Source organism: Pituophis catenifer, unplaced genomic scaffold (genome assembly GCF_029215685.1).
Source record: "Pituophis catenifer annectens isolate HBS135680 unplaced genomic scaffold, rPitCat1.0.hap2 SCAF_1, whole genome shotgun sequence".
Lineage (NCBI taxonomy): Eukaryota > Metazoa > Chordata > Lepidosauria > Squamata > Colubridae > Pituophis > Pituophis catenifer.
Window position 1 is genome coordinate 349,512,250 of NW_027256881.1, and position 11,494 is coordinate 349,523,743.

Genomic DNA, 11,494 nt, shown 5'->3' on the forward strand with positions numbered 1-11,494 from the left:
AAAGATCCATCCCCTGCACCCACAAGTACATCACATGGTCCAATCATTTGTTCAACGCAATTGGAGACAGTCGCCAGTCACTCCCATCAAGGTGCAGGGCAGTTGTCCTTGACTCCCAGAGAAAGGAATGTTGTTATGGCTAATCTTCCACCGCTCCTTGCAAATCCCCCTCCCAATTTCCCAGGCACAAAAAATGTGGCAGCCCTGAAGCTCCAAAAGAAAAGATGGCTTCCAGGACTGACAGGTCAATGGAATTCATTTGTGGTTACATAGAGAGTTTAGGCTGATTCCTCTTTTGACTCCATGCCCAGGTTTTGTCAATCCTCCTACAGCTTCAGTTTGTTAAATAGAATGAAATTGAGCTCTGGAGAATCTGAATATCTATGAGAGTAACAGAGAGGACAGAGGCAAGAGTGGTGGAAGAGTGGAGGCAGAAAGTCTTCTATTATTGGGAACAACCTCACAGTTGAGATGCAGCCAACCTGCATTCATCAAGTAAAGTGCAACACTTGGTAAGGAATTCTTTAACGTATAAGTTCCTCCTTCTTGTCAACATTTTTTTTAAAAAAAATGTCACATTCTAAAGATGCTTCAAAGACAAATATAAATGAGGCCGATCCTTGCATTAGTTAGAAATTCTTGTTCCTTACTATGTTTTCTCTACAATTCAAATCTGGCCTCAGTAGAATAATGTAGCATTTGGGGAAAAAGATACAAGCCAAGAGACCAGACCCAGAGGCCAAAATGGAGAAGATCTCCACAGCCACCATGGACTTCCCCTTGGTGCTCAGATAAGTGGGGAGGAAAGTGATCCAAACACTGCAAAAGACCAGCATGCTAAAAGTAATGAACTTGGCTTCATTAAAACTATCAGGCAATTTCCTAGCTAGAAATGCCACTGTGAAACTTATGAAGGCCAAAAAACCCAGGTAAGCAAGGACAATGTAAAACATTAAAGCTGAGCCTTCCTTGCATTCCAAGATGATTTCTCCAAACAAGGAGTGAAAGTCACAGCTGGGAAATGGAGGAGAGGTTCCCAGCCAGGTGGCGCAAAGAAGTGCTTGGATCAGGGGACACGCTAAGACAATAGAGTTGGTCAGTGGTTTTCCTAAGAGTTTCCTTGTCCTGTTCCCTGGCTTGGTGGCCATGAAAGCCAAAACTACCATGACAGTTTTTGCCAATACAGAGGAAACTGCAAGGGCAAAGAGAATGGCAAAGGCAGATTGTCGGAAGAGACAGGTGATCTTCCCAGGTTGACCAATGAAGAGGAAGGAGCAGAGGAAGCAGAGAAGGAGGGAGACCAGGAGGATGTAAGTGAGATCTCGGTTGTTGGCCTTGACAATCGGTGTGTCATGATGTTTATAGAAAACCACCAGGACTACAGAAGTGATCAGAGAGAGGAAAAGAGCAAGAAAAACTAAAGTGTATCCCAGGGTGTCTTGAAAGGCAAGGAAGTGGATCTTCTTGGCAATGCATTGGTCCTTGTCCTTGTTGGGAAATTGGTCTTCTGGGCAGGGTTCACAGTGAGCTGCATCTGAAATCAAAAGTCTTTGTCTAAGCATTTCTTGAGCAATTATCATGCACATTTTCCCTCCTGCATAAATCATAGGAGTGTTGTCTTTCTGCTCCTGACCTACCTACAAAGGGAGTAATAAAATAACCTCCCTGTGCTATTTATGGGGCATCAAAAAGAGCAAATCATCCTTCATTTATGATGATCCTGGGGACAGGTTATCCAGAGACAAGGTTTTGTTCAGTTCCAGATATCCATTCACTGTGCACTTCTATGAGTAATGGGGCTTCCAGTCTGAGATTACTGCCTGTTTTTTTTCTCCCATTTTATAATGGAACCGACAGGAGACTGATAGATCTGATATCCAGGAATGTTCCTGTTTTGCTTGTGTGTATATTATCCCTGCCTTAACCTTTCTGCTTTGTATCTCAATTTGTTCATTCAGATGTTTTTTGCTCCCTCCTATTCTATCAAAGAGACATAGATAGATGAATGTCTGCTTTCCCTGACAGGTCTATTTCGTCAGAGGCTGATACAGCTGAAAGAATGAGCATATTCTGAATGATACAAATTGAAGCTTTGACCGCACAGCCCACTTCCTTAGGATAGATCGGAAGGCAGTTTTTGCAATTGGAGGTTGGAGTAGGAGTGGAAATCCTAGTTGGACATTCATAAATTCTGCCCTAAAGCTATCCTGCATGGAACTGCTGAATATCAGGAAAAGTGGCCTCTGTGGCCAGGGCAGTTTAGATATGTGAACTGAAAGGTTTTGCTGAGAGATATGATTTCATCTCAATCTCATATAAAATGACAACGAGAACAAAAGAAATGACTTAATGAATGTCTTCTTTGCTACTGGAAGATTAACATTTGAAGTCTTGTCTACCTGTCTGATTAGAAAAGGTTCCTTCTGGACAAGCATCACACTGGTAGCAGCAAACCTGCTTGCCCCCTGGAACTCTTCTCCTCTCTCCTGCATGGCACCTCTTCATGCCACACCTGGCAAAGGGCACCTTCTGAAAGAGAAAAGAGAAATACTTGGGATGAGCTAAGCAATAAACTGCATTCATTCTTTCCCCATTCCTATTTCCCTTTCTTATTCTTACTTCTACGTTCAGATTCTCTTCTAATGAAATAATTTGCCACTGTCTATCAAAAATCAAGAACAGCCCTGAGGTAATCAGGCCAGTGGCATTCCTGACACACCCATGGATGTGGGAGATTGGATCTGGAATCTCAGCCTGCAGAGGAAGGTTTATGATGGGATGAGAGCATTTTTAATGAGGATACAACTGAATGGAAATGGTCCATAGAAATCACTGTTGGTTGCCGTAATTGCATCCTGCGTTTCAAGCAGATGTTGTTCCCAAGTCTAACCCTTTGTGGAATCAGACACTAATCAGACCTTAAACGTGTTACACGCAAAGCAGATTTTTCACCAAATGATTGCCATGATTTCTGACTCAGTTGATTATTTTTCAAGATAGGATGATGTTCTGCATCTCAGGAAGAGAAGAGAAGAGATTGCAGAAAATACGACTTCAGTAACAGAGTTGTCAACTCCTGGAATGCACTACCTGACTCTGTGGTTTCTTCCCCAAATCCCCAAAACTTTAACCTTAGATTGTCTACTGTAGACCTCACCCCATTCCTAAAAGGGCTATAAGGAGCATGCATAAGTGCACCAGCATGCCTACCATCCTAATGTTTTCTTTTATTTGTATCCTTTTCATGTATTTATAATTATGTTTACACTTGTATCTGTCATAAAATGCATGCTTGATGAAATAAATAAATAAATAAAATAGGATGAATCTTTCTCTGAACTTACAATATTTCCTTGCAGCTCACCTTTGTGGCCCAGATGATTCCATCAGAGTTAATGGTGAAATCCTGGCCTGGGGGAGCCTCAGGATTTACTTGCCCAACTTTCATGGGGACAAAAGATTGATTGGGGAAGAGAACCCAGTTGAGAAGATCATAACGAGCAGATCCCAGTCCATCTTCTGAGAAGGAGACTTCCTCTCCAGCACTGTTGTTGAACTGCACATTCCTCAAATAGGCAAGGATCTGAAAGAAAGGAGAGCTTCAGAAATCGGAGAATTTGGGCTAGAGCTACAAATGGGACATCATGGCTTCTTTCATCACATAATGGCCATCTTGAGACAATGGGTTTATATTTGAGAAGCTATTTCCATCTCTTGGCGATCTGTAGAATCAGGTGTATTTAACTCTGAAACTAAATGTTTTCTCTTTATCACTGGGCATGATTTCCAACTCCAATTTCACCAAAACACAAGAATTTAGTTCCACAATCTAAATTTAATTTTAGGATTTTCCTCTTGTGATACTTGGCTACATGCACTTTGAAATAGTTCCAAGGTCTTGTTGACTGATAAATGAATGTTTGGAGTGAATAAATTATTTCTATCGGAACCATGGAAAATTACACTGATTTTCTCTGGCTCATTGTCAAAGGCAGCAGAATGCAGGAACCAGGTTTGATCTAATGGGCCATGTGGAAGGAAGCATCTGACCTTGTTGGATCCTTATCCTACAGTTGAGTAGATAATATATAGAAAACTATGTTCTGTAACTTTAACTGCTACAAAGATGACTAATTGGCTGTGCTAAGCAGACATATAAAGGAAGGCAGGAAGTTTATTCATTCCTGCTCCTGCTCCTGCTATTAGAAGGTTGAACTGCATTTGAAGAGAACTGGAATTGTAAGCAAACTATGTTTTTGTGTTGAACCGTGATTGTTTGAAGAAGTTGTTTTGAGAAGCCAAGTTTGTTTTTACTACAAGTAAAGACTGTTTATTTTTCTTTAAACGTTCAGAGTCTTTGATTATCTGTGTATTTTGCTAAGCATCGTATCTATTCGCTGTCTGGTCCATTGCACTAATTTGCAGAGGGCAGTTTTACCTTCAACACTGGTTATGGGCCCAGTGCCAGAGTGTGTGTACCAGTTACAGCAATAAGAGAGTTGCGACACACATTATTGCTCCAGATGTTCTGATACTTATTAAATATCCTGGTGAGGATGGCACAAGGTCACGCTCCCAACTTATCGCTGGTTACCTGGCTGGATGGCACCAACTACAAATCCTGGTCCACCAAGTGCAGTCTCCTGTTGCACAAAGAAGGGCTATGGGATGTAGTGCAGAATCCACCAGATGTGACCTCCTGGAATGCTGACGATGCCGAGGATGCCAGGAAGATAGCCGAGTTCCAGAGGAGGAATGAGAGTGCATTATGTATTATTGGTTTGTCTCTAGACGATACCCAGCTTGTTCATATTGAGGGTGAACAGTCTGCTGCAAAATGCTGGGGAAATTTGAAACATCTTTATGTTTGTGACACTGTAGGGGCGCAAATTAACATTACACGAAAGTTGTTTCGCACACGACTCCTTAAGGGTGGTGACATGTTAACACACCTGAATTGCATAAAAAGCATTTTTCAAGAGCTACAACAGAAGGAGGTAGTTTCCGAGCAACAACAGGTTTATATACTGTTATCATTGCTAGATGAAAGCTACGATGACGTAGTAACATCATTTGAAGTTCTCACACAGCAGGAACTAACTTTGGCCAATGTAACCTCACGACTACTAGAAGAGGCCAGAAGGAGAGAAGAAAGAAAACAATTAAGGGAAGAACCTGAGTTGATTAATGTAAATGTAAAGGCAAATAACCATGTATATGCTGTAAAACATTGTTTTAATTGTGGCAAGAAGGATCATATAGCCAGGTTTTGCAGAAGGCTGAAAACTAGGGGAGGATTTAAATTATCCCAAACTGATAAAATTAATAATCTATTAAAACAGTTCAGAATGGAATTGTATAAACCATCAAAGACACCTATGGTTCAAGATTATTGCAACACTGATGTGCAAAGTCCATTGTCTGATAAAGGGATATACCAATCATTGATTGGCAGTTTATCATACATTAGCAATTGGTCTAGACCCGATATTTCTTATAGCGTGAACCAATTAGCTAGATTCAACACGGAACTTACAGAAAGACACTGGCAAGGAGCAAAACGTATTCTTAGATATCTGAAATATACCATGCATCATGCATTGTATCTACAACCATCAGAAGAATTGCATGTAACCGCTTATGCAGATGCTAGTTTTGCAACAGATGTGAATACAAGAAAATCAACCTCAGGAATCGCTGTATTTCTGGGGAAAGCTTTGATATGGTGGCGTTCAATAAGACAGCAGCATTTAAGTATGTCTAAAATGGAAGCAGAGTTTTCTTATTTATCTTTGTTATGTACGGATTTGATCAGTATTAAGCAGCTGATGCTAGATTTAGGAATAGATATACAAGATCCTATAATAGTACATGAAGATAATCAGGCAGCGATAAAAATGGCAACAAATATAGTTGTAAAGACTAGAACAAAACAAACAGATCTTCAATATCTCAATGTAAGAGGATGTATAATGAACAAGATGATAGAACTTGTATATTGTGCATCAGAGGACAATGTGGCTGATCATTTCACAAAAGCACAGGGAAGTAGGAAACATATAGATACATGTGAACAGTATGGTTTAAGATTGTAAATATATTAGTCTACCCAAAGGGGAGAATGTTGGATCCTTATCCTACAGTTGGGTAGATAATATATAGAAAACTATGTTCTGTAACTTTAACTGCTCCAAATATGACTAATTGGCTGTGCTAAGCAGACATATAAAGGAAGGCAGGAAGTTCGTTCATTCCTGTTCCTGCTCCTGCTCCTGCTATTAGAAGGTTGAACTGCTTGAAGGAACTGTGTCTGTGTTTGAAGAGAACTGGAATTGTAAGCAAACTATGTTTTTGTGTTGAACCGTGATTGTTTGAAGAAGTTGTTTTGAGAAGCCAAGGTTGTTTCTTACTACAAGTAAAGACTGTTTATTTTTCTTTAAACGTTCAGAGTCTGTGACTATCTGTGTGTTTTGCTAAGCATCGTATCTATTCGCTGTCTAGTCCGTTGCACTACTTTGCAGAGGGCAGTTTTACCCTCAACAGACCTGGTTGGACACTTCACTATCCAGAGAGGTCCAACATTTTAGCCTTTGATGCAGAAAATTCTGGTGAATTTCAGACCAGGAGTCCATTAGGACCACTTTGAATCTTGCTCTGTGCTGTGGTTGTCATAGAAACAGAATCACAGTATTGGAAGGGACATTGGAGGTCGTCTAGTCCAACCCCCTGCTCAAGCAACAGACCCTCTACAGTTTCAGACAAGTGGCTATCCTCTCTCTTCTTCAATGGGGCACCCATGACCTCTAAAGGTAAACCCTTCCTTAAGAAATTTCTCCTAAGTTCTAGGTTGCTTCTCTCCTTGGTTAGTTTCCATCCATTCTTAGTGAGAAGCTGTTTTCACACAGCAAACTGAGTAGCACAAGAAATGGTAAACTAAAAAGAAGGGTAGGGTCTCAAATAAGTTGATATGCAGACATTGAATCAGGAACTGAAGAAATTCATATGGGGAGCTTCCAATTAAAGTGTCTGCGGACTGAATCAAAAGCCCCAGAAATTACCTGCCATGACTGGACATCTGAGATCCTCTTTCCAAGCCTCATTATGGTCGGTTGAATTCTGGATCCATCCATTGCATGTAAAGCGTGTGCCAGAGCATAAACGGCATTGTAGATATTGTAACTTTCTCCGTTCATTCTTTTTTCAAAAGTGTAATTGGGCAGATTCTGCAGATTCTCCTTTCCTGTACATTGTTTTTCTCCCTTTGGAGGGATCTCTCCTGATTTATGGAACTTGCAGTCATAGACAAATTCCCACCATGGAGGGAGAAAGACATCTCCTTGGGGGTTCAAGGGGTCTAAAGACAGGAGGAAGTGGCTGAATTCAGAGACATCCCTGGAGTGGTCCCTAAAATGCAAGGCCCCATGCAAAGCTTTTATAAATTGCAATGTTTGTTCAGCTTTCTTCATGCCAAGATTCCAATGCGAAGTTAAGATATAAACTTTCCTAAATGATACTTTCCTGTATTTTTCAAAATAACGTACTGCCCCTATTACAGTACCAATAACAGCTAAGTCTGCAAAGAAAATAAACACTTCTGCTTTAGACCAGGAATGGAAATTGACAACCATCTTGTTCAGAGCTATTTGAATATTATCCAATTTCAGCATTAGAGCGAAGGCCAGGCAGATCTCCTTCTCCTGGAGCATTGGCATCAACATTGAGAAGAAACGTTCTCCTCTGTCATCTTCAGGGGCAAAAAGACCAACCCAGTTCCACTGGAAATGCAGGAGCAGCTGGACTAAACCCACATACTGAGGAGATTCCCTGGGATTAATCCAGAAGAAGGAAGGATAAACTCTTCTCTCTCCCTGGGAGAACTCAAAGCCAACACCGAGCTGGAGAAAATGAGATTCTTTTTTCAAAGACAAAGTAAAAGTTTCATGCTGACTTTAGTAGTGACCACTGTGTGATTGATGGACTTCCAGTCAGGCTCACTCACTTTGATTGGCAAACTTAATCTCCTTAGCCATTTTTATTGGCTGTGGCATGTCAGAAGACAAGAGAAAAATCAACAACCTGATACAGAGAATAAATGGCACTAAAATGATGGCTACCCTTTAATAAAGGATAATCTAAGAATCACAAGCTCATTATATGCCCCCCAACAAAAAAAACTATCTTTAGTTTAATCTTTGGCTTCTGTGTGTGCTTTTGATCTTTATCTATTCCATACTGTATCCAAGGGAGCTCTCTTACCTGTGGGAGCTTAAAGATGCTGAAGATGGAGGCCATCAGCCTTGAGAACGTTGCACTGAGATCACCAATGACGGACAGCAGAGTGTCCGGATAGTCACATTTGTACCCTGGAACCACTTGGCCTCGTGAGGAGAGCATGGAGAGGCTGTTTAAGGAAATCTCAATCTCCCTCTGGAAATGGCGGTAGATGTGGAAGCCAAGAGTGATGTTGGGGAGCAGAAGAAAATCCTTATTGACCTCGGAGACAGCAAACATCAATGCAAGGAACTGCTGGTAGTTACTGGGTATGAGACTGTAGTGAGAAAAATATTGGAGAACATTACAGGAAAGCTTGTGCATGGCTGTACAATTTACTTCACTGTTTGGGGGGACATTTATTTATTTATTTTATTTATATTTGAATTTATATACCGCCCTTCTCCCCCTAGGGACTCAGGGTTTTTTTTTAAATGATTTCCCTTGGCTAAACTTGGGTGACTTTGTGAGAAAGGAGCCAAGCCTTTCTACAGATATCATGGACTGTTTTATACTCTCTATCATCTCTGCCATATTCACTTTCTTGCAGTGGCTGTAATCCTTTCCAACTGCTCCACTTTCAATGTAATTATTTAAAGTCTCTCTTGGAGCAGCTTCTTCAGGTGTGATAAAGGTTGCTGAACACAGGACTGCAGTGGGAGTCACCTCAGAGATTTACTGAAGGCCATTATTCATCATCAATAATGATTCCAATGTTGAGAGGGATTTTTGTAATTCCTGAACAGTTTAAGCGTGTTGAGCTTTTATTCGAATTTTCTGCCAGAAATTACAGTTCAGATTAATATAATTTGACTTCTTCACTAGGCCAGCACAGCTTCCCTCTTCATTTTTTGCTGTTTATCATCTTCCTGATGAATAGATTGAGAATTCCAGCCTATTTGAAGAGCTTCCTAATTTATCGAGAAAAGCACAAAATATGCACTACACCAGAACAGTTCAAAACACTAGAAGTATTTTTTGAAAAAAGTCCCTGAATGTAAAGCAAAGAAACAATTTATCTCCATGTTTCCCCTTCAGCTGAAACTTACCCCTTTTTAAAAACAAGCTTCACTGTATTAAACTCCAGGACAGGAGACTTGTTAATGATTCCCAAGGGCAAATTCCCACCAATAATGAGATCACCAGGCCTGTAGTAGCTTCCATCTAAATCAATATAATCTCTTAACACACACAGGGTTTGCAGCCTCTTTGCTGTAGTTGGAGCCAGGAGCCAGAAGAGCATCAGCATCAGAAGTAGCATAACTCCTGCCTGGTCATTCTTATCACCTTCCCTCCTAGAAAAGAAATCAAGGTTTATGCAGAAACTGATTTGAAGGTTTCTCCTGAAATCTCACTGGATCTTTAGCAGATCAGGCACCACCTGTGCCACCTGGATGGCACCAGGACAAATTTATAGCAACTATGCTTCCTCTTACCTGTCTTTGGGCTGTGACCATAGAGAGAACAAAGGCATGTGAGTCTCTTCAAACCCAGGAGTGAGCTCTTTGCAACACAGCCTAAGGTGACACGTTGTACCCTCCATCTGGTGAACTCAGAGATAATTTTTAAAGCAGATTTTATCCTGGAAGTTCTTTGTGTCTGGAAATCCACAGGGGATAAATGAAGAATGACTGTTCTTGTGATAATTGCAGGGAAAAGCCATTGACCTGTCCCCTTAGCAACAGCTTCTCTTCATGCAGCAGAATGGAAAACATCTTTGTGTCTCTTGAAATTCCCAGAGCAGATGGAGTCATGGGGAAATTGTGTTGTTAACCTACATGAAAGTGATCCCTGCACACAAGATGGATTTTGGCTTATGCCCTACTTTGGTCAGATAATAGGAGGGCTACTTGGGAATAGTGGCACAAGGCATAAATGGAATTTGAGGAATTCCATTTATATTAACTTCAATTTTTTTTGCAAGACTTGAAAATTTCTCTTGCTGTATCCTAAGGGTAGAATTGTCATTCGGGTGTTTCTTTTGGTCTTTGGGGGTGCTGCTCCCCAAATTGCCAGGTCTGAAATTCTTTTCTAGAAGATTCATTCACAGGACCAGTTGGGATCATTACTACTGTACCAGCCTTCTTGCTGCACAGCAACTTCCATGTCTGACCTTCTATAGGGCATTTCTCAGTTGACTGTGGGGTTCCCCAGACTTATGGTCTTTAGAGATGTCCATTTGCCATCCCAGGGGCAGGCCTTAGAGGCATCTCACCATGGCCACCATCATTCTTAGCTCAACTCAAAACTGACCACTTCCAACCTGATCTGAGGAGGAGCTGTCCTTGTCATCTTTGTCCTGGCCAGATCATGGCCTGATGACTTTGAAATTCTTTTATGCTGCCCTTCTCTGCAGGGAGGCTGGATCTCTTTGACCAGTCCACTCTTAGTGACTGATGGGGTTCCAAAGGGAACTGAGGATTATACCCCAGGCTCTGCTGTCTTGTCCTTCTGAGGTCTTGGCCACTACCTGGAATAGGAAAGCTACTGAGGCCTTGGATAGGATAGACAAATAAATAGAAGGGAGAGGCTTTAGGGACTTCAGCTCTGCCTCTGATCCCGAACTGGGTTAGCCTGCTGGCAAGCAGCTCCTTATATGCTTACAGTTAGTGACAGTTAGTGACAGTTAGTGACAGTTAGGGAAGGCATAGAAAAAGCCCCGGAGATTCAAAACCAGGAGCTGCACTCTGATTGGCCTATTCAATTATCTAAGCCAAAGGCCATTAATAGGCACAGCAACTCTGAGGGAATTTTTTTTTCTCACACTCACAGAAGAATTCTGGTTGATAAAATTACTTGGATCTCTTCCCAGTTGGAGGCCAAGCATGGTGTGGATCCTATGGAGAAGGCTGGGGAAAGGATTTACGCAGGAATTTAGGAACAGTTTGATCTGGCTGATCCCAAGGATGTCGACAGAGTCCATGGGATGTAGTTGTGACCACCTCTGAACTAGATCCATGCCCCCCTGTTAATGACATGGTTGTTAAATGAATCTGGCTTCCCCATTGACCTGGCTTGTTGGAAGGTCAGAAAAGAGGACCCTGGGACACTGCAGCCGTCGTAAATATGAGCCAGTTGCCAAGGGCCCAAATTTTGACCACATGCCCATGGGAATGCTGCAATGGTCATAAGTGTGAAAAACAGTCATAAGTCACTTTTTTCAGGGCCTTTATAATTTTGAACGAGGATGGCCTGTATAATGTCACATAAGGGTTTTAAACTC

The 11,494-nt window shown here is 41.5% G+C and overlaps 1 protein-coding gene across 1 annotated transcript; it reads right to left on the reverse strand.

The window, feature by feature from the left end:
- Positions 1–671: 671 nt before the first annotated feature.
- Positions 672–11,194, reverse strand: LOC139312739 (vomeronasal type-2 receptor 26-like; the record flags this gene model as incomplete). The annotated part of the gene is made up of 4 exons (XM_070937780.1): positions 11,068–11,194; positions 8,257–8,378; positions 2,400–2,529; positions 672–1,534 (listed from the first exon to the last, which is right to left on the reverse strand). Coding segments are annotated over exons 1-4 (1,242 nt in total), but the record flags the coding sequence as incomplete, so codon positions are not given.
- Positions 11,195–11,494: the final 300 nt, after the last annotated feature.